This window comes from Oncorhynchus tshawytscha, linkage group LG07 (assembly GCF_018296145.1).
Source record: "Oncorhynchus tshawytscha isolate Ot180627B linkage group LG07, Otsh_v2.0, whole genome shotgun sequence".
In the NCBI taxonomy this organism is placed as follows: domain Eukaryota; kingdom Metazoa; phylum Chordata; class Actinopteri; order Salmoniformes; family Salmonidae; genus Oncorhynchus; species Oncorhynchus tshawytscha.
The window spans coordinates 21,433,621-21,457,085 of record NC_056435.1 but is presented as its reverse complement, the minus strand read 5'-3'; the positions used below and the strand labels follow the sequence as shown (position 1 = coordinate 21,457,085).

Sequence of the window (23,465 nt, the reverse complement as noted above, 5' to 3'; positions counted from 1 at the left end):
ATGCGAGATGTGGCAAGAAGGTTTGCTGTGTCTGTCAGCATAGTGTCCAGAGCATGGAGGCGCTACCAGGAGACAGGCCAGTACATCAGGAGACGTGGAGGAGGCCGTAGGAGGGCAACAACCCAGCAGCAGGACCGCTACCTCCGCCTTTGTGCAAGGAGGAGCAGGAGGAGCACTGCCAGAGCCCTGCAAAATGACCTCCAGCAGGCCACAAATGCGCATGTGTCTGCTCAAACGGTCAGAAACAGACTCCATGAGGGTGGTATGAGGGCCCGACGTCCACAGGTGGGGGTTGTGCTTACAGCCCAACACCGTGCAGGACGTTTGGCATTTGCCAGAGAACACCAAGATTGGCAAATTCGCCACTGGCGCGCTGTGCTCTTCACATATGAAAGCAGGTTCACACTGAGCACGTGACAGACGTGATAGTCTGGAGACGCCGTGGAGAGCGTTCTGTTGCCTGCAACATCCTCCAGCATGACCGGTTTGGCGGTGGGTCAGTCATGGTGTGGGGTGCCATTTCTTTGGGGGAGGCCGCACAGCCCTCCATGTGCTCGCCAGAGGTAGCCTGACTGCAATTAGGTACCGAGATGAGACCCCTTGTGAGACCATATGCTGGTGTGGTTGGCCCTGGGTTCCTCCTAATGCAAGACAATGCTAGACCTCATGTGGCTGGAGTGTGTCAGCAGTTCCTGCAAGAGGAAGGCATTGATGCTATAGACTGGCCCGCCCATTCCCCAGACCTGAATCCAATTGAGCACATCTGTCTCGCTCCATCCACCAATGCCACGTTGCACCACAGACTGTCCAGGAGTTGGCGGATGCTTTAGTCCAGGTCTGGGAGGAGATCCGTCAGGAGACCATCCGCCACCTCTTCAGGAGCATGCCCAGGCGTTGTAGGGAGGTCATACAGGCACGTGGAGGCCACACACACTACTGAGCCTCATTTTGACTTGTTTTAAGGACATTACATCAAAGTTGGATCAGCCTGTAGTGTGGTTTTCCACTTTAATTTTGAGTGTGGCTCCAAATCCAGACCTCCATGGGTTGATAAATTTGAATTCCATTGATCATTTTTGTATGATTTTGTTGTCAGCACATTCAACTATGTAAAGAAAAAAGTATTTCATAAGAATATTTCATTCAATCAGATCTAGGATGTGTTATTTTAGTGTTCCCTTTTTTTTTGAGCAGTGTATTTTATTTCTGCGTTTTGTGTAGTGCCTGCAGGGTTGAAATATGCTACCCTCTTTGTTTACTGTTGTGCTATCATCAGATAATAGCTTCTTATTATTCTTTCACCGAAAAGCCTTTTTAAAATCTGACATGTTGGCTGGATGAAGCTTTAATTTAGTATCTTACATGTGTGATTTAATGAAAGTTGGATTTTTATATCATTTTATTTGAATTTGCCACGCTGCATTTTCCCTGGCTTTTGGCCAAGTGGGACGCATGCGTCCCCTATACCATATGAAGTTAACTTTTAAACTCGGACAAAACAGAGATGCTAGTTCTAGGTCCCAAGTAACAAAGAGGTCTTCTGTTGGACCTGACAATTAATATTGATGGTTGTACAGTCATCTCAAATAAAACTGAAGGACCTCAGCATTAATCTGGACCTTGATCCCTTTTGACGAACAAATCAAGAATGTTTAAAGGACAGCTTTTTTCCATCTAAGTAACATGGCACAAATCAGAAACGTTCTGTCCAAGAATTATGCAAACAAATGTACCCATGCTTTTGTCACTTCTAGATTAGACTACTGGCAAGCTTTACTTTCCGGCTGCCTGGATAAAGCACTAAATAAACTTCAGTTCACTTCCGGCGCCGACAGAGATGGCCGCCTCGCTTCGCGTTCCTAGGAAACTATGCAGTGTTTTGTTTTTTTACGTGTTATTTCTTACATTAGTACCCCAGGTCATCTTAGGTTTCATTACATACAGTCGAGAAGAACTACTGAATATAAGATCAGCGTCAACTCACCATCAGTACGACCAAGAATATGTTTTTCGCGACGCGGATCCTGTGTTCTGCCTTTCAACCGGGACAACGGAATGGATCCTATGCGGCGACCCAAAAAACGAAACTGAAAAAGAGGGAAACGAGGCGGTCTTCTGGTCAGACTCCGGAGACGGGCACATCGTGCACCACTCCCTAGCATTCTTCTCGCCAATGTCCAGTCTCTTGACAACAAGGTTGATGAAATCCGAGCAAGGGTAGCATTCCAGAGGGACATCAGAGACTGTAACATTCTTTGCTTCACGGAAACATGGCTCACTGGAGAGACGCTATCCGAGGCGGTGCAGCCAGCGGGTTTCTCACGCATCGCGCCGACAGAAACAAACATCTTTCTGGTAAGAAGAGGGGCGGGGGCGTATGCCTTATGGCTAACGAGACATGGTGTGATGAAAGAAACTTACAGGAACTCAAATCCTTCTGTTCACCTGATTTAGAATTCCTCACAATCAAATGTAGACCGCATTATCTACCAAGAGAATTCTCTTCGATTATAATCACAGCCGTATATATCCCCCCCCAAGCAGACACATCGATGGCTCTGAACGAACTTTATTTGACTCTTTGCAAACTGGAATCCATTTATCCGGAGGCTGCATTCATTGTAGCTGGGGATTTTAACAAGGCTAATTTGAAAACAAGACTCCCTAAATTTTATCAGCATATCGATTGCGCAACCAGGGGTGGAAAAACCTTGGATCATTGTTACTCTAACTTCCGCGACGCATATAAGGCCCTGCCCCGCCCTCCTTTCGGAAAAGCTGACCACGACTCCATTTTGTTGATCCCTGCCTACAGACAGAAACTAAAACAAGAGGCTCCCACGCTGAGGTCTGTCCAACGCTGGTCCGACCAAGCTGAATCCACACTCTAAGACTGCTTCCATCACGTGGACTGGGAGATGTTTCGTATTGCGTCAGATAACAATATTGACGAATACGCTGATTCGGTGTGCGAGTTCATTAGAACGTGTGTTGAAGATGTCGTTCCCATGGCAACGATTAAAACATTCCCTAACCAGAAACCGTGGATTGATGGCAGCATTCGCGTGAAACTGAAAGCGCGAACCACTGCTTTTAATCAGGGCAAGGTGACTGGTAACATGACCGAATACAAACAGTGCAGCTATTCCCTCCGCAAGGCTATCAAACAAGCTAAGCGTCAGTACAGAGACAATGTAGAATCTCAATTCAACGGCTCAGACACAAGAGGCATGTGGCAGGGTCTACAGTCAATCACGGACTACAAGAAGAAATCCAGCCCAGTCACAGACCAGGATGTCTTGCTCCCAGGCAGACTAAATAACTTTTTTGCCCGCTTTGAGGACAATACAGTGCCACTGACACGGCCTGCAACGAAAACATGCGAACTCTCCTTCACTGCAGCCGAGGTGAGTAAGACATTTAAACGTGTTAACCCTCGCAAGGCTGCAGGCCCAGACGGCATCCCCAGCCGCGCCCTCAGAGCATGCGCAGACCAGCTGGCCGGTGTGTTTACGGACATATTCAATCAATCCCTATACCAGTCTGCTGTTCCCACATGCTTCAAGAGGGCCACCATTGTTCATGTTCCCAAGAAAGCTAAGGTAACTGAGCTAAACGACTACCGCCCCGTAGCACTCACTTCCGTCATCATGAAGTGCTTTGAGAGACTAGTCAAGGACCATATCACCTCCACCCTACCTGACACCCTAGACCCACTCCAATTTGCTTACCGCCCAAATAGGTCCACAGACGATGCAATCTCAACCACACTGCACACTGCCCTAACCCATCTGGACAAGAGGAATACCTATGTGAGAATGCTGTTCATCTCAGCTCGGCATTCAACACCATAGTACCCTCCAAGCTCATCATCAAGCTCGAGACCCTGGGTCTCGACCCCGCCCTGTGCAACTGGGTACTGGACTTCCTGACGGGCTGCCCCCAGGTGGTGAGGGTAGGCAACAATATCTCCACCCCGCTGATCCTCAACACTGGGGCCCCACAAGGGTGCGTTCTGAGCCCTCTCCTGTACTCCCTGTTCACCCACGACTGCGTGGCCACGCACGCCTCCAACTCAATCATCAAGTTTGCGGACAACACAACAGTGGTAGGCTTGATTACCAACAACGACGAGACGGCCTACAGGGAGGAGGTGAGGGCCCTCAGAGTGTGGTGTCAGGAAAATAACCTCACACTCAACGTCAACAAAACTAAGGAGATGATTGTGGACTTCAGAAAACAGCAGAGGGAACACCCCCCTATCCACATCGATGGAACAGTAGTGGAGAGGGTAGCAAGTTTTAAGTTCCTCGGCATACACATCACAGACAAACTGAATTGGTCCACTCACACAGACAGCATCATGAAGAAGGCGCAGCAGCGCCTCTTCAACCTCAGGAGGCTGAAGAAATTCGGCTTGTCACCAAAAGCACTCACAAACTTCTACAGATGCACAATCGAGAGCATCCTGGCGGGCTGTATCACCGCCTGGTACGGCAATTGCTCCGCCCACAACTGTAAGGCTCTCCAGAGGGTAGTGAGGTCTGCACAACGCATCACCGGGGGCAAACTACCTGCCCTCCAGGACACCTACACCACCCGATGTTACAGGAAGGCCATAAAGATCATCAAGGACATCAACCACCCGAGCCACTGCCTGTTCACCCCGCTATCATCCAGAAGGCGAGGTCAGTACAGGTGCATCAAAGCTGGGACCGAGAGACTGAAAAACAGCTTCTATCTCAAGGCCATCAGACTGTTAAACAGCCAAACAGTCAGTTAAACTGACACTGACTCAACTCCAGCCACTTTAATAATGGGAATTGATGGGAAATGATGTAAATATATCACTAGCCACTTTAAACAATGCTACCTTACATAATGTTACTTACCCTACATTATTCATCTCATATGCATACGTAGATACTGTACTCTATATCATCGACTGCATCCTTATGTAATACATGTATCACTAGCCACTTTAACTATGCCACTTTGTTTACATACTCATCTCATATGTATATACTGTACTCGATACCATCTACTGTATCTTGCCTATGCTGCTCTGTACCATCACTCATTCATATATCCTTATGTACATATTCTTTATCCCCTTACACTGTGTATAAGACAGTAGTTTTGGAATTGTTAGTTAGATTACTTGTTGGTTATTACTGCATTGTCGGAACTAGAAGCACAAGCATTTCGCTACACTCGCATTAACATCTGCTAACCATGTGTATGTGACAAATAAAATTTGATTTGATTTGATTTGAACACAGCTGATGGAACCATGACTAGAAACCAAAATGTTTTTATATTACTCCAGCGCTAGCCTCTCGACACTGGCTTTCTGTTAAGTCAAGGGTTGATTTCAAGGTTTTACTGCTAACATACAAAGCATTACATGGGCTTGCTCCTATCCATCTTTCCGATTTGGTCCTGCCGTACATACCTACACGTACGCTACGGTCACAAGACGCAGGCCTCCTTACTGTCCCTAGAATTTCAAAGCAAACACTGGAGGCGGGGCTTTCTCCTATAGAGCTCAATTTTTATGGAATGGTCTAGCTATCCATGTGAGAGACGCAGATTCGGTTTTGGCTTTTAAGTCTTCATTGATGACTCAGCTCTTCAGTAGATCCTATGATTGAGTGTAGTCTGGCCCAGGGGTGTGAAGGTGAACGGAAAGGCACTGGAGCGACGATCCGCCCTTGCTGTCTCTGCCTGTCCGGTTCCCCTCTCTCCTCTGGGATTCTCTGCCTCTAACCCTCTACGAGGGGGGCTGAGTCACTGGCTTACTGGTGCACTTCCATGCTGGCCCTAGGAGGGATGCGTCACTGACGTGATCTTCTTGTCTGTGTTGGTGCCCCCCTCGGGTTCGTGCCATGGGGGGATATCTGTGGGCTATACCCGGCCTTGTCCCAGGGTAGAAGGTTGGTGGTTGAAGATATCCCACTAGTGGTGTGGGGGCTGTGCTTTGGAAAAGTGGGTGGGGTTATATCCTACCTGTTTGGCCCTGTCCGGGGGTATTGTCAGACAGAGCCACAGTGTCTCCCGACCACTCCTGTCTCAGCCTCCAGTATTTATGCTGCAATAGTTTGTGTTGGAGGGCTAGGGTCAGTCTGTTATCTGGAGTATTTCGCCGGTTTTATCCGATGTCCTGTGTGAATTTAAGTATGCTCCCTCTAATTCTCTTGCTTTTTTTCTCCGTCTCTCTCTCCTCTCTCTCTTTTGCTCTCTCTTCTTACGAAGGACCTGAGCCCCAGGACCATGCCTCAGGACTACCTGGCCTGATGACTCCTTACAGTCCCCAGTCCATCTAGTCATGCTGCTGCTCCAGTTTCAACTGTTCTGCCTGTGGCTATGGAACCCTGACCTGTTCACTGGAGGTACTACCGTGTCCCGGACCTGCTGTTATGGACTCTCTCTCCACCACATGCTGTCTCTAACTCTGAATGATGGGCTATGAAAATCCAATTGACATTTACTTCTGAGGTGCTGACCTGTTGCACCCTCTACAACCACTGCGATTATTATTATTTGACCCTGCTGGTCATCTATGAACGTTTGAACATCTCTGCCATGTTCTGTCATAATCTCCACCCGGCACAGCCAGAAGAGGTCTGGCCACCCCTCAGTGCCTGGTTCCTCTCTAGGTTTCTGCCTTTCTAGGGATTATTTCCTAGCCACCATACTTCGACACCTGCATTGTTTGCTGTTTGGGGTTTTAGGCTGGGTTTCTGTACAGCACTTTGTGACTTCGGCTGATATAAAAAGGGCTTTAAAAATAAATTTCATTGATTGATTGTCCTTCTGAAAGGTTCTCCCATCTCCACAGAATAACTCTGGAGCTCTGTCAGAGTGACCATTGGGTCCTTGGTCACCTACCTGATCAAGGACCTTCTCCCCCAATTGATCAGTTTGGCCGGGCGGCCAGCTCTAGGAAGAGTCTTGGTGGCTCCAAACTTCATCCATTTAAGAATGATGGAGGCCACTGTGTTCTTGGGCACTTTTAATGCTGCAGAAATGTTTTGGTACCCTTCCCCAGATCTGTGCCTCAACACAATCTTGTCTCAGAGCTCTACGGAAAATTCCTTTGGTTTTTACTTTGACATGCATTGTCTACTGTGGGACCTTATAAGTGACGCATTTCAGGAAACTAGGCGTATGTTGCGGGTCACTACTTCACAGGCGAGCCATTTGAACGTAAACAATTTTTAAACTCAAAATGCGTTTTGATTGGCAGAAATGCCTTCGCGAACATGTGAATTTTCATGTGCCTTAAAACCTGTTGAGGCGCTGGGTTCCCCTACGGGAACTCCACCCCCCCGTTCAGGGTAGCACAGGGAATGCAAAAATATTCTTTAGGAATATTTAACCTCCACACATTAACAAGTCCAATACCTCAAATGAAAGACAAACACCTTGTTCATCTACCCAGCGTGTCAGATTTTTAAAATGTTTTACGGCGAAAACACAACATATATTTATGTTAGAACACCACCAAACCAAAGAAAAAACTTAGCCATTTTTTCCAGCAAAAGATAAAAATCACAAAAGCAGGATAAAAAAAAAAATCCATCACTAACCTCTTGAAAATCTTCATCAGATGACAGTCATATGACATGTTACACAGTACATTTTTGTTTTGTTCGATAATATGCATTTTATATCCATAAATTTCGGTTTACATTGACGCCATGTTCAGAAAATCCTCCAAAATATCCGGAGGAATTATAGAAAGCTTCGCCAGATAACAGAAATACTCATCGTAAACTTTGACTAAAGATACATGTTCTACATATAATTAAAGATACACTGGTTCTTAATGCAACCGCTGTGTCACATTGTTTTTTAACGTTACGGAAAAAGCCTAACATTGCAATAATCTGAGACGGCGCTCAGACGTAACAATATTTCTCCGCCATGTTGGAGTCAACAGAAATACAAAATTACAACATAAATATTCCCTTACCTTTGATGATCTTTTCATCAGAATGTAGTGCAAGGAGTCCTAGTTCAACAATAAATCATTTTGTTTCATAATGTTAAATTCTAGTGTCCAAGTAGCAGCATGTGCTACCACTTTCAGCTCACATGCCCATAAAATGACTTCTGGTCCAGGATAACTTTGCATGAAAACTTCCAAAACTTCCAAAAGACATATTACAGGTCGAAGAAACTGGTCAAACTAAGTGCAGAATCAATCTTCAGGATGTTATAATCAAATATATCCAATAGCATTCCAACCGGATCATTCGTTTTCATCTGGGGCTGATTGGAACAGCCGAAGCACTCAAAGACAAACGCGCCACAACAAAATGGTATTCTTTTGCGACACCAACTACTTTCCTTCCCATTAGGTCAAAGTTCACAGCAAATGCTCCATTACACTTTCTACTGAATGAGGACATCTAGTGGAAGATGTAGGAAGTGTTTCCAGATCCATAACTTGTTGGGAAGGGAGGGGGCGATGACATCAAAGTTTCCCCAACTTTCGGGATTTCAAAACTTGTTTGGAAGATTGCCTGCCCTGTGAGTTCTGTTATACTCACAGACATAATTCAAACGGTTTTAGAAACTTTAGAGTGTTCTCTATCCAATATTAATTATAATATGCATATATTAGCAATTTAGGACAGATTTTAATGCAGTTCACTATGGGCACGCAATTCATCCAAAGTGAAAATACTGCCCCCTATCTGTAAGTGGTTTTAATAACAAACTTGAATTTGGACTGGTCTGTCATGCAGCACGCTTCTGTCTATTTCAGCTGGTCAGTATGTCTAGGTAATCCTGTCTAACACAGCTTTTTTTGTTTAATGTATCGCATAGTAAAACTGCATGAGCCTAATGTCAAGTTAAAGTGTACTGTTAGCTAGCTAACGTTAGGTGTATGCTCTCCAATTTCTGGAGGACTGAGTTTTGAAATCAATGTAATTAAAGTATGATAGGTAAGGAGATGTAGAAAATAACTGTCTCTGGATTACATCTGCAAACTAAGGGCAACCATGGTATCCTACAGGAGATGCGTCCATCCGTGATGTATGTAAGATAGTTTATCGAGCAAAATGTTCAGATATAACATGTTTTTAATTTTGACAGAAAGTGGTTTCATTTCAAGTTAAAGTGTACTGGTAGCTAGCTAACGTTAGCTGACTGGGTACACGGCTAGCACGCAAGCCCGAGAGGCAGTCCCAAGATTTTTTGGGAGGGGGCACACGAGGAGACTGGCTAAGTCAGGTAGGAGACCTGAGCCAACTCCTTGTGCTTACCGCGTGTAACTGGTCAGGCACCGTGTTATGCAGAGATGCGCACGGTGTCTCCAGTGCGGATTTCTAGCCCGGTGAGTCTCCCTCCAGTCCGGATCTGCCAGAGTCTCCCTCCAGTCCGGGTCCGCCAGAGTCTCCCTCCTGTCCTGAGCCGCCAGAGTCTCCCTCCTGTCTGGAGCCGCCAGAGCCGTCAGCCAGCCAGGAGCCGCCAGTGCCGTCAGCCAGCCAGGAGCCACCAGAGCCGTCAGCCAGCCAGGAGCCGCCAGAGCCGTCAGCCAGCCAGGAGCCGCCAGAGCCGTCAGCCAGCCAGGAGCCGCCAGAGCCATCAAGCCAGCCAGGAGCCACCAGAGCCGTCAGCCAGCCAGGAGCCGCCAGAGCCGTCAAGCCAGCCAGGAGCCGCCAGAGCCGTCAGCCAACCAGGAGCTGCCGATGCCGCCTGTCACGCCGGCGATGCTGGAATCTCCCTCCTGTCTGGAGCTGCCAGAGCCGCTCCTCAGCCCAGTGACGCCCGCTACGAGGCTCCCCGCTCCAGAGTCGCCACCTAAGTGGGCCAAGACTGAGGTAGAGCGGGGTCCACGTCCTGCACCCGAGCCGCTGCCGTGAAAAAGGCCCACCCGGACCCTCCCCTTTAGATTAGGTTTTGTGGGGGTACTGTCGGGGGTACTGTCACGCCCTGACCTGAATATTCTTTGTTTTCTTTAATGTTTTGGATAGGTCAGGGAGTGACGTGGGTGATGTATGTGTTTTTTGTACTGTCTAGGGGTCTTGTAGGTTTTTGGGGTTGTTTACTATCTAGGTGTTTTATATGTCTATGATTGCCTAGATTGGTTCTCAATTAGAGGTAGGTGTGTATCGTTGTCTCTGATTGGCAACCATATTTAGGCAGGGTATTGTCTATATCTATGTCCATGTCTAGTTGCCTGTGTCTGCACTAGTTTTATATAGCTTCACGTTCGGTTTGTTGTTTATGTATAGTTTGTTAACAACCTCTAGTGACTCCACATCCCGTATGCGGGAGCGTAATCATCGCCTGACACTAATTAGCATAACGCAACGGACATAAATATTCCTAGAAAATATTCCTATTCATGAAAATCACAAAGGAAATATATTGAGACACAGCTTAGCCTTTTGTTAATCACTCTGTCATCTCAGATTTTCAAAATATGCTTTACAGCCAAAGCTAGACAAGCATTTGTGTAAGTTTATCGGTAGCCTAGCATAGCATTTTGTCCAGCTAGCAGCAGGTAACTTGGTCACGGAAATCAGAAAAGCAATCAAATTCAATTGTTTACCTTTGATGAGCTTCGGATGTTTTCACTCACGAGACTCCCAGTTAGATAGCAAATGTTCCTTTTCTCCAAAAATATTATTTTTGTAGGCGAAATAGCTCTGTTTGTTCTTCACGTTTGGCTGAGAAATCGCCCGGAAATTACAATCACGAAAACGGCGAAAAATATTCCAAATTAATTCGTTTTTCAGTAGGACCGATTGGAGTAATGGCTAACTCTGTATTTTACATGAGAATCTCTCTGAGAGCATCAGGTGACCACTTGCGCAATGTAGCCGCTTACGCGTATTCTTCAACATAAATGCGTGAAAGTACGTCACAATGCTGTAGACACCTTCGGGAATACGGAGAAAGAGTAATCTGGTTGATAGCCCATTCACTGCTCAATAGGGACGGATTGGAACGCAGCGCTTTCAAAACATGAGGCACTTCCGGATTGGATTTTTCTCAGGCTTTCGCCTGCAACATCAGTTCTGTTATACTCACAGACAATATTTTTACAGTTTTGGAAACTTTAGAGTGTTTTCTATTCTAAGCTGTCAATTATATGCATATTCTAGCATCTTGTCCTGACAAAATATTTACTACGGACGTTTTTTTTCTCCAAAAATGAAAATACTGCCCCCTAGTCACAACAGGTTTTAAGTGTTCTTTGTCTTCATTAAAATGTATTCATCTTACGCTGCGCCTTGGTCTCCTCCATTCGACGAACGTGACACATGAGTTGGGATTATGGCTCATTGTTAGCTAGCTACACATCTGAACAAAAGACTCTCGTCTGAGTGTGCCAGAGCGCTGAATTGACTAATGCTCAAAACCCACTGAATATGGCCGCTGTCAGTAAATCTTGGCCAAAAATCGTAATTACATTGTTGCCAGCAGCACAGTTACAGTCACCAACGTTCTAGATAACATGAAAACAACCTAACCAGCTCTGTTAGGGCGATTAAAATGGTCAGAGTGGGGTGTTCTCTCATTTGTGTCTGGAAGTAGCTAGCAAGCTAGCCAATGTTAGCCAGTTAGCTTGGGTGCTTGACTGCCGTTGTGAGGTCAGAGTGTTCGGATCAACCCTACTCATTGGCAGACAATCTGACAGCGCAGTTGCACTCACCAACACTCTGGATAACATATCAGCCTAACCAGCTCTGCTAGTGCAAGTTATGTTCAGTGAGCTGTTCCCTCATTTTTGTCTGAAAGTAGCTAGCAAGGTCATTTGGGTGCTTGACTGCTGTTGTTAGTACAGAACGCCTGCATCTACCCTTGATGAATGTGCCGGAGGAGATGGCTTCCGTTTTAACCAATTGTGCTATTGTGTGTTTTTTCACGTTATTTGTAACTTATTTTGTACACAATGTTTTTGCCACCGTCTCTTATGACCGAAAGAGCTTGTGGACAGCGATTACTCACCTCGTACTAGACAAATATTTCTTATTTAACGAGTCAGACGTGAAGGATTTACTTCAGACGATGGACAAGGCCCAAATCCCCGCCATTCGCAAGAAGAAGAGACCGAGATATTGGGGACATAGGTTGGGGTGCCTTGTAAGGATCTGACGGCGAGTGAGTAATCCCCCTCTACCATCAGTCCTATTAGCCAACGTGCAATCAATTGATAACTAAATGGATGAGCTCCGATCAAGACAATCCAACCAATGGGACATTAAAAACTGTAATATCATAAGTTTCACAAAGTCGTGGCTGAAGCCGACATGGTTAACATACAGCTGGCTGAGTTTTTGGTCCAGCAGCATAATAGAACAGCTGAACAAAATCAAATATTGAGGAAGTCTTAAGATTTTGCTCGTCTGAGGTAGAGTATCTCATTTATATATTTTTTATTTTATTTATTTAATAACTAGGCAAGTCAGTGAAGAACATATTCTTATTTACAATGACGGCCAAACCCTAACCCGGATGATGCTGGGCCAATAGTGCGCCACCCTATGGGACTCCCAATCACGGCCGGTTGTGACGCAGCCTGGAATCGAACCAGTGTCTGTTGTGACACCTCTAGCACTGAGATGCAGTGCCTTAGACCGCTGAGCCCCTCGGTATCAGTGGAATGATAAGCTGTATACCACACTATTTACTTAAAGAGTTTTCATCTATATTTTTCGGAGTTGTCTATTTACCACCACAAACCGATGCTGGCACTAAATGAGCTGTATAAGGCCTCATCTCATGGATGATAATATAGACAGGTGTGTGCCTTTCCAAATCATGAACAATCAATTGAATTTACCACAAGTGGACTCCAATCGTGTTGTAGAAGCATCTCATAGATGATCAGTAGAAACAGGATGCATCTGAGCTCAATTTAGAGTCTTATAGCAAGGTGCACTTGAATTTGCAGCCCTAGCACGGGAATGGCAAAGTGTTCCCATTTTTCACCATTTCATGTGTCTGAAGGTAGAACTCCGACTACACGGCAGGCCCAGAGAGCAAATCAAGTGCACCTATAGGCCTACTGCTGGCCAATCAGATAGCTCAGATCACTGTGTCTGCACAGTTTCCTCGAGCCATAGACAGTAAAAACAAAAAGTGTTCCCATTTTGAACAATTTCATGTGTCTGAAAGTAGAACTCCGCATATTTTGCATGGGTTGCATCGCATTCCACTGCATCCGCAACTGTGGTGAAAGGTGTCAGAGCTAGAGCAGTGTTTGTCAAACCACGAGACATCCCGAAAATCAGTCTTCTCACGAAAGCCTCTGTAGCGTCCGAACTGTTTGGGCTACACACTAATATGGTGGAAAGGTGAGTCTCTCACGAACACGTACATGTTGGTTGTTTTGCTCTAGGACGCCCACAAGCCTCACATAACTAGTCTGAAGGTAGCCGGGTACCAGTTTAAAAAATATACAGAAACATATATATGGAGATAGTTTAGAGCCTAAAATAAGAGGTTAAATGCATTTTTTTTTAAAGTTTCATGACACTTCAGAATAAACTTCATTTAGACTTTTGGGGGGACTGTCTGTTTATCCAAGTAAGAAGCTGTTATTCAAAGTGTTTCTATGGGCTAATAGCAACAAGGCCAAATTCAGTGTTTCACAATGCTGGGAAAATACTTTTGCCCGTTCTGCAGACGTTATATCGGTCTGCTAATACAGGACTATTAATAGCCCAGTGCACTACTTTTGTGAGAAAAAAATTAACAAGTAATAATAATAAAACATCTAAAAAATAAATAATTACATTCTGGCTAAAACCAGCGCTGCAGCTGCAATAAATGAGTATATCAATGTGTTCCTATAAATTAATTATTATGCTCACTCATCTGTGCCTCAGAAGTAATAAAACATATGATTTAGGTATATACCTAACATTTTTGAAAAGAATTTCTAAATGGTCTGAGAAGAACAACATTGGCAGGGTAATTCAAGCATAGCCAATATGCAGTGATAATGTATTCGGCCTATTGCCTACTGCACAAACATCGTTGCTACATAACTGTTTTTAATTGGTTAATGTTTCATAGGCTTTTAAGTAATGTTTAAAAAAAATCTGAGCGGTAGATCCCTGCTTGCAATTTGACTCAGAAACTGTTCTTGACTCAGAACAGGTTGGTGACCACTGGTCTATGGGTTTGGATGGATTATGCTATGATGGCCTCACTAACTTGTGCAGGTCTTCTTGTCGTTGTTGAGGGTGTAGCCAATGTTGCAGCCGCAGGTGAAGGCTCCAGGGGAGGGGATACAGCTCTGCTCACAGTCATGCTTCCCCTCAGCACACAGATCTATGGCTGTATCATACAAAGAGACAAAAATCACGGTTGATGGTAAATCAGTAACTGCTGAATCCTAACTTGACCTAGGGCTCTATTCAATCTGAATCGTTACAGATTCTGTGATAGAAATGTGAAGATAATTTCCATTTGAGATGACATATGCAGCGCTTACCGTGAATTCAGTCCCCACTTAAGCTAGAACATTGCCTTTAAATTTCAATGATGCTGTAAAGATGAACTTCCGCAATGCATATTGAATAGATACATGGCTACATGCTCACAATTAAAACTTTCTTACAAATTTCCCATTGGCATATACAAGAACCAGGCCCAGTTACTGTTAAATTCAAGTGATGAAATTAAATTCAAGTGATGAAAATGAATACACTACAGTTATGCATGCACTTGACTGACATTATATATCGTTCATTAATTTAAAAAAAGCATTAAGTTGTCTCATGTCTAGCCCAATGGACAGCCTACCTGTGCAGGTCTTGGAATCCTTGTTGAGAGTGTACCCTGGCCGACACAGGCAGTGGAAAGAGCCAGGGGAACTCTCACAGAGGTGCTCGCAGCCATGGTCAGACTCCAGGCATAGATCCATCCCTGGAACCCCAGCAGGTGAGCAAAGAAATCTACCTTCAATCACTCTCATATCATTGACATTAGGAAATATCAAGGATTTGCTCATACTGTTTTGGAAGATGATCAAGTTCCCCAAAGCTAGAATTAGAATTAAATGTTTGATATTGTGCTGCCAAGGATGTAACTTATAGCGAGAGCTGAAAATGAGTTGAGTTTATGAAGACAAATTAACGGATAAACGTTTTAAGCTTTAAAAGTCTCAGGTACGAATACATACCTTTGTGAACACTGATGACCTTGACACTTCAGCAACTGTAAAGTGTGATTTTCTCAATATGATTGAAACTGAGTGGTATCTTGATAATTGCTTACATCGCGCATATTGCTGTACACACGTTTGATGATAATTCAAAAATATTACATATCAACCCAACCCACCACAGAGCTTGTCCTGGAACTGCAGGCCAAACTGGTGGATCAGGTCAAAGGACTCCACCAGGAAGACATGATCCTCGAAGGGTGGCGATGCCATGGCGCGCAGTGAGGTCATATCCGCCCGGGCCACGCCTACTGTGTAGATCTCGATGCCCTTATCCCGAGCCTCGGCCGCCACTTCCGCCACACGGTCCTGGGGCCGTCCGTCCGTTACAATGACAGCTACATTGGGCACCTTGGGTCTGTCACCCTCAGCTGCCGTGAAGGCATGGTTCATGACGTACTTGATGGCCAGGCCCGTCATGGTGCCCTGTGCCAAGGGGATGATCTCATTGATGCCTTTCACCATGCCCTGCAGCTTTGCGTGGGTCTTGAGAGAGAATTCGTTCTGAACCTAGAGTCATAGAAGCATACAAAGCATCAGTCACCTCTTCATCTGCAGGGTTTGCATGTCTACCTATCTATATTTAGGTACAACTGAGTCTTTAACAGTGAAAACTTTAGTTAAACCCTAGGGAAAAAAACATGGCATTGCAAAAGCTTTTAGCCTTTAGTGATAGTTCTCTAGACTTTGTGGAGTTACAATAACTACGATTGGAAATAGAAGACAAGATAAGAAATACATGCCAAGAACTATCTTCCCTCTCCAAGCGTAGTCCTTCACTAAGGTGTAAAAACACAGATAAATTGAGAATTAGATAAGAGGTTGTGGACCTGGCTGGAGTACTGTACCAGGCCCACCCGGGTAGCGTTCGATCCCACGTCCAGTGTGTGGATGATGTCGATCATGAATTTGCGCATGGTCTCAAACTCGTGGGGTCGCACACTGCGAGAGCTGTCAATAATGAACACCAGGTCCACTGGGCCAGACTTGCACTTCTGCTCCAGTGCCGGATTGGAATTGAGTTGAAAATCAGCTGCAAATTCATCACAAGCTGCATGAATATGAAATTATCTACGGCATAAGCATACAAGTAAACAGTAATTTTGTTTGAATTTCATTAACTTCCTAGCAAAGCCAGATCTCATTCTAATTGAATCTAACACAACATTATGAGGTAAGAAGCAATTGAATGTGTGCCGAACTGCAATGCATTCATGGTAATTTTATTACTTTACTGTTGGATTAGGCTAACCTGCTTTTGGCCTAGCCACAGCCAGGGTGGCCAAGACTAGCAGAACAGACACACAGACACACAGCTGCCTCATGTTTAGGGTGCTGGGCTGGGAGCTGGACTTGTCGGAGCTGGTCTGGGTTTAGGCAGGCTTCACACTGCACTGCAATGAGAGAATACAGAACAAAACATGTCAGAGACATCCATGGGTACTTTACCACCAGCACATTCCTGCCCAGCTCTGCCATAAAAACTCTTGACGCCACAAAGATGGCGGAGGTATACAGGAGTCAGTCCTATCCTAACAGACAGCTGCACCTTCAAATCACCACATGCAAGGGGTTCAAACGCAGCACAAGAGTAATCACTGGAAAAGAGCAATGTCTGGGACATGTTTATACGAAATGGACATTACAAAAAGCACTTATTTTCTTGGGTCCTGAGAGAGGGGTCCTGGTGAGGTTTATCGTTATCACTTAGATAGCTGTACCTTGAAAAAGTGCTTGTTGTCATTCATTAGCCTCATTTTGGTCAATTTGTGAATGCCCAATGGAAGCAACTTCCTCAGAGAGAGTAGGGAGATACCACATCAAAAAACAACTGTGGAGTGTGCTATGCCTACTTGGCAGCAAAGTTTTAGTGAACCATTAAACTGATGCCAATTGACATGAGCCATGAATCCCTCTGATATGAAAACGTATGTGAAATCCCACAGACTAATTTCATAGATAACAAGAGAGCGATGGAAAGAAGAAAAGAGGGATACAGACAGAACTAAGTGTGATGAAAAAGATAGATCAGGACCTCGCAAAGAGCCCAGATCCTGCTCAGAGAAAGCCTTATGCATTGTGGTCTTGATCAGTCTCACTTGTTCTCCTCCCAGACTCAGTGCAGAAATAACTCTAGACGTGTGTTTTAGAAGCCTCCTGCCGTAACCCTGTGCATGTGACTGTGTGCAGGTACAAAGAAGCTTCAGTGTGCCCCACTACCAGAGTATGTGAGCGGAGTTCTGCTGTTGGAAATCCTGTTGGAAAGTGGTCAGTATTTAAACATTTCTTTGTATTAAATCACTATAGTCTATAAATTGCACATATAGGCTGTGACATACTTAGAATTTAATACAAATTAAACAAAAAATGACTTATTAGTGCCTTTGAATTCATTTTTAAAACACGAGTTTGGCCAGTCTGTGGCTTCAGGCTCATGCTATGGTGACTGGAGAGCAGGAGAGCAGGCCAGCAGCGGAGAATATCATCCACACTTGCAGAGCCACTGGGGATGCATAACATCCCTTTGGTCACTCTTGCCAGGCTGGGCAGAGATGCAGTTTTTTTTATATAGGTAGTCCTAAAGGTTTTTAGGCAAAATAAGCCAATCAAAATGGAAAGCTCCTTGAACGTGGCAATATGCCAGGCCTATTGGGCCAAAATCCATTATGGCCTATTGATAAGAATGTGATTCCCATTTTTAAAAAAAATATATATATATACACTACCATTCAAAGGTTTGGGGTCACTTAGAAATGCCTTTGTTTTTAACAAAAAAGCAATTTTTTTGCCTTATTTAATAAAATAACAGAAAATTGAACAGAAATACAGTCTAGACATTGTTAATGTTGTAAATGCCTATTGTAGCTGGAAACGGCAGATTTTTAATGGAATATCTACATAGGCGTACAGAGGCCCATTATCAGCAACCGTCACTCCTGTGTTCCAATGGCATGTTGTGTTAGATAATCCAAGTTTATCATTTTAAAAGGCTAATTGATCATTAGAAAACCCTTTTGCAATTATGTTAGCACAGCTGAAAACTGTTGTGCTAATTAAAGAAGCAATAAACTTGCCTTCTTTAGACTAGTTGAGTATCTGGAACATCAGCATTTGTGGTTTCGATTACAGGCTCAAAATGGCCAGAAACAAATAACTTTCTTCTGAAACTCGTCAGTCTATTCTTGTTCTGAGAAATTGCCAAGAAACTGAAGATCTGGTACAACACTGTGTACTACTCCCTTCACACAACAGTGCAAACTGACTCTAACCAGAATAGAAAGAGGAGTGGGAGGCCCAAGAAGACAAGTACATTACAACTGAGCAAAAGGACAAGTACATTAGACTGTCTAGTTTGAGAAGCAGATGCTTCACAAGTCCTCAACTGGCAGCTTCATGAAATAGTACCCGCATAATACCAGTCTCAACGTCAACAATGAAGAGGCGACTCCAGGATGCTGGCCTTCAGGATGAGTTCCTCTGTCCAGTGTCTGTGTCCCATCTTAATCTTTTATTTTTATCGGTCAGTCTGAGAGATGGCTTTTTCTTTGCAACTCTGCCTAGAAGGACATCATCCTAGAGTCACCTATTGAATTGAGAAATAATAACTGAATTACTATGTCAGATTGACAAAATGTTTTCAGGTAATCATGTTTAAACTCAAGTACCTCCCAAATGAATTAATTGTGTCAGTTCTAGCTCTTTGAGTTGTATTCGTCCTAGCTACTAAATGAAACACTTCTTTACATTCAAAATATTTATTTCCAGTTAATTGTCACACCCTGACCATAGACAGCCCTCGGTTCTCTATGGTGTTTAGGTCAGAGTGTGACTGGGGGGTTATCTAGTTTATAGATTTCTAGGTTGGTGGTTTGTGTGGTTCCCAATTAGAGGCAGCTGGTAGACGTAGTGTTTGGGCACTACGTCCTCACGGTCTTTGTAAGTTTTGTTATTTTGTTAGTTTCACTTAAACAAATATGTGGAACTATTCTCATGCTGCGCCTTGGTCTGCTCATTTCCAAGATTGTGACATTAACAATGGATGGTATAGTGAAGATTTCAGTAGGGAGCTTTATGATCCCATCTGCCCCACATAACAAAATACTACTGTTTACAAAAAAAATACTATGGTGCTTACTATAGCATTCTATAGTAGTAAACTGTAGTATGCTATACTCTTTAGTATCTCTCGATCATGTGTAGTACGTCTTATGGAATTTTGTAATATACTGTAGAATACTATATTACACACTTCTATCCCTCAATCGTGTGTAGAGCTTACTATAGAATTTTGTAGCATACTGTAGAATACTATACTACACACTTTAGTATCCCTCAATCATGTAGTGCTTACTATATATTTTTTAAATATACTGTAGAATACTATACTACACATTGTATTATCCCTTGATTGTGTAGTGCTAACTATAGAATGTTGTAGTAGAATACTATACAATTTGCATATGCCCTTTCCCCTCCCTCATATTTGTGACTATATATTTTGAACCTAGCCATTCATTCCCCAGTCCTACCTACTTACAGGTTATGGAAAATTTACTATTTTAGTATTTGTCCGGTAGGTTTCTTCAAGGAGAAAGCCCCAAAAAGATCATAAAAAAGGATAATAAAAAAATAAAATAAACAGACTACAGTATGCTACACTAATGTCCGCAAAATACTACAGTCATATCAGCAAAAACACAACAGTAAATACCACAGTGTTCATTGTAATGTTTTTGTGCAAAAACACCAGTGAATAGTATAGTATATAAATATAGTAATTCAACTATTTTTCCTGTGGGGCTTCTTTCTCACCGATGAGCTTCTCTGCCAGTTCCTAAGCCAGCAGTTGTTAAGGTACGGTTGCGAAATATGCTTGGGATTATTCTAATGAGTTCTACCTCCCCCAAAAAGACAAGGCAAAATTTGGTCAATTAATTTCTACATGAATGAATCTGGTGCACATCAAGTTCCACCAAGTTAATTACGTAAATTCTACAAGAGGGGAGAAAGAGGTGTGAGAGGAAGGGGGAGAGAGGGAGGAAGGGAGAGTGAGCTACACATTCATAGTGAGTGAAGAGAATAGACAGTTGTGGCTGGCTCTGTGGCTGGAAGGGAGTTGAGTGACAGCTTGAGCACATATTCAGATTAAGACACAGCAGCTTCTTGTTCCTTCTCGATTGGAAGCAGATGTGGACTTTGCTACTGTTAGCAGTTTCTCCTGCCTCTTCTTCTCCAGGCAGTCACTGTGCACCCACACATACCGGCAGTTAGCACCCTCAACACACTCGCTCTACAAAACACAATGTTGCATTGATAACCAAGTTGTATAGAATCACTTTTTGTTTTTTAAACTAACCGCAATTCTCATTATACACAATTTCACTGGGAGATGTGGGTTTGTTCGATATTATCCTGTTTGATGATAGTTTCTAAATAAAGAATTGTACTAAATGATAGTGTAAGCCAAGTTTTGTTTAAGGTATACTTTTTAAGCTGCAATTTAATAATAGCATTTCATTAAACCATTAGCCTAATAAGCACAGATTGGCAAATATAGATTTGACTAATTCCAACCTATCCCAATGAACTCTTTAAAGATAATCATTATCTAGTCCAGCACAGACCGATAGGCTACCAGCAACTGCTGCTGCAATTTCTACTACAGTAATGTATTTGCCTAACACTAATACTAACAACATAAGTTGTAAATATTTGTAATAGTTTTACTACAAAGCATTTTTTTATCTTCAAGTGTAGACTACCGTGACTGCACAGTAGTGCATACATAGCTTTGATATGACTGAGCAGTGTAGGTGTATATAAATTAGCTACACCTCAGGGATAGAATTCATATTGGCAACTCTTATTATACTCTATGATGGTAACATCAGAAATGACAATCCCATAGTGCCACTAATGAAGGGTCAGACAGACATTTCCTTACTGGGTCATGTTGCCTGTTTGACCAAAATATTTATTTGCCTATAGAGTAGCAAAACAAAACACACAGACACTGGTCTATAGATAAACAGTCAGTGAATACTGAAAAAAAACATGCTCTCTCCATTACATTTTCAGCATCGCTGCAGAATTCCATGGACCCTACTCACCTGTACCCACCCGGGGATTCGCTCACTCTCCTGGGAATGATGCTGGGTAGGACGGAACCTTGGCCGTTGGAATGGAACAGGTAAGCTACTGCTGTAAATGCAACTTTTTAAAACACACAAAATGCTTGTTGTGACTCACAAAAAGTCCAAGTAAAAGCAAAGGTATCCAAGATTCAAGTCACCAAGCTGGGAGGAATGAGTGTTCCTGTGAGGTTTTTGCCTCGTCTCAACTGGTATTCTGTCATGGAATGAAGGAGTGGAGGCTCATGCAGGTATTAAAATACAGGCAATGACAGTGCAAGTGTAGACCCCACCCCCCTTTGAAATAGGAACCGCTGGGAAGGCACAGTAGGGACACATGCCAGGACTGGGATGATCTTGCGCCTTTTGTGTGGAATATAATAAATTCAAACTTAGAGATGACTAAATAAAGTTTAATGAAACTATTTAACTCTAGGCTACCCACTGTGCTTTTCCAAATGACCAATGCTAATACTGTAACAACGACTTACCAATAACAACATTAACAGTAATTTTGGCCTAGTTTCGTAACTGTTGGAGTGCATTTTGTTTACTTCATGACTTATGTAGCCATGCATGGTGTAAAAAAACAGTAGGTCTGTGCTCCTGATGCCGTGACCTCTAGGAGAAAGTCTAATTTAAACTCCTGGCACCCTGGTGTTTAGGCAGACAGCTCAAGTCAACTGTGAACCCAGGGTCAAATAAGAGCTCAGTGATCTGGACAAAACATTCTCTGAACTTAGAGCCCCACTCACCTCTTAAAGTCTATATAAGGGGAAAATAGTTGTAAGAGTGAAGTTATTGTGAAACAATTCAATGAGACATTTTAACATACATCACTATGTCTACAGAAACGAGACGAGCATATAAACTGAACTGGTACATAAAGTCAGTGGGAAAACTACTGTACATACAGTAAGCTTGGATGTTTTTATTATTTTGCTATAATGTGTTTGGCCTAGGGATTTGCCAGTGATGGACAGTTGTTGTCCTGTGCGTTTAAACCCCAATTTTATTATACTGTGCCCGGTTTCATGTTAGCAATGGAACTTGGGCTTCTGAGTGTTTTAGCGATGCATCTTTCCAACACAACGGTGTTCCCCAAAACACTACGCAGAGAGAACGATTGCTAAGTGGGTTGTTGAGGCATGTGTCGATACTGATACAGATGATGGTGCAGCTGTAGAACGTTTTGAAGATCTGGGGACCCATGCCTAATCTTTTCAGTCTCCTGAGGGGAAAAGTTGTGGCGTACCCTCTTCACGACTGTCTTGGTGTGTTTGGACCATGATAGTTTGTTGTTGAGGTTGTAACCAAGTAACTTGAAACTCTCAACCTGCTGAAACTGCAGCCCCGTCAATGTTAATGGGGGCTTGTTCGGCCTGCCTTTTCCTGTTGTCTACAATCAACTCATTTGTCTTACTCACATTGAGGGAGAGGTTGTTGTCCTGGCACCACACTGCCATGTCTCTGACCTCCTCCCTATAGGCTGTTTCATAGTCGTCGGTCATCAGGCCTACCACTGTTGTGTCGTCAGCAAACTTAATGATGGTGTTGGAGTCATGTTTGGCCACGCAGTTGTGGGTGAACAGGGAGTATAGGAGGGGACTAAGCACGCACCCATGAGGGGCCCCAGTGTTGAGGATCACTGTGGCAGACGTGTTGTTGCCTACTCTTACCACCTGGGGCGGCCCGTCAGGAAGTCCAGGATCCAGTTACAGAGGGAGGTGTTTAGTCCCAGGGTCCTTAGCTTAGTGATGAGCTTTGTGTGCACTATGGTGTTGAAGACTGAGCTGGAGTCAATGAACAGCATTCCCACATAGGTATTCCTTTTGTCCAGGTGGGAAAGGGCAGTGCGGAGTGCGATTAAGGTTGCATCATCTATGGATCTATTGGGGCGGTATGCGAATTGTAGTGGGTCCAGGGCAGTGGTTCCCAAACTTTTTATACTCTCGTACCCCTTCAAACATTCAATCTCCAGCTGCGTTCCCGCTCTAGCACCAAGGTTAGAGCACCCTCAAATGTAGTTATTTTGCCATCATTGTAAGCCTGCCACACACTATACGATACATTTATTAAACGAATGAGTTTATTACAACCAGGCTCGTGGGAAGTGACAAGGCTCTTACAGGACA

At 43.8% G+C, this 23,465-nt stretch overlaps 1 protein-coding gene and 1 non-coding gene across 3 annotated transcripts in view; one reads left to right on the top strand and one right to left on the bottom strand.

Annotated features, from left to right (window-relative positions):
* The window catches only part of LOC112254133 (matrilin-4), a 56,778-nt gene extending 35,226 nt beyond the window's left edge, over positions 1-21,552 (bottom strand). The window contains exons 1-6 of one of the 2 annotated variants that reach the window (XM_024426400.1): positions 21,310-21,552; positions 16,452-16,593; positions 16,030-16,232; positions 15,319-15,709; positions 14,779-14,901; positions 14,188-14,310 (exon numbers count right to left, since the gene is read on the bottom strand). In XM_024426400.1, coding sequence (XP_024282168.1) covers positions 14,188-14,310; positions 14,779-14,901; positions 15,319-15,709; positions 16,030-16,232; positions 16,452-16,524 — 913 coding nt within the window. In that variant the 5' untranslated portion in view covers positions 16,525-16,593; positions 21,310-21,552. The remainder of the gene's footprint in view (positions 1-14,187; positions 14,311-14,778; positions 14,902-15,318; positions 15,710-16,029; positions 16,233-16,451; positions 16,594-21,309) is intronic. The other variant, XM_024426401.1, reaches the window with a different exon arrangement.
* Positions 19,745-19,799, top strand: LOC112255604. The gene has a single exon (XR_002954325.1). It is a non-coding gene; the product is annotated as a U7 small nuclear RNA (small nuclear RNA).
* Positions 21,553-23,465: the final 1,913 nt, after the last annotated feature.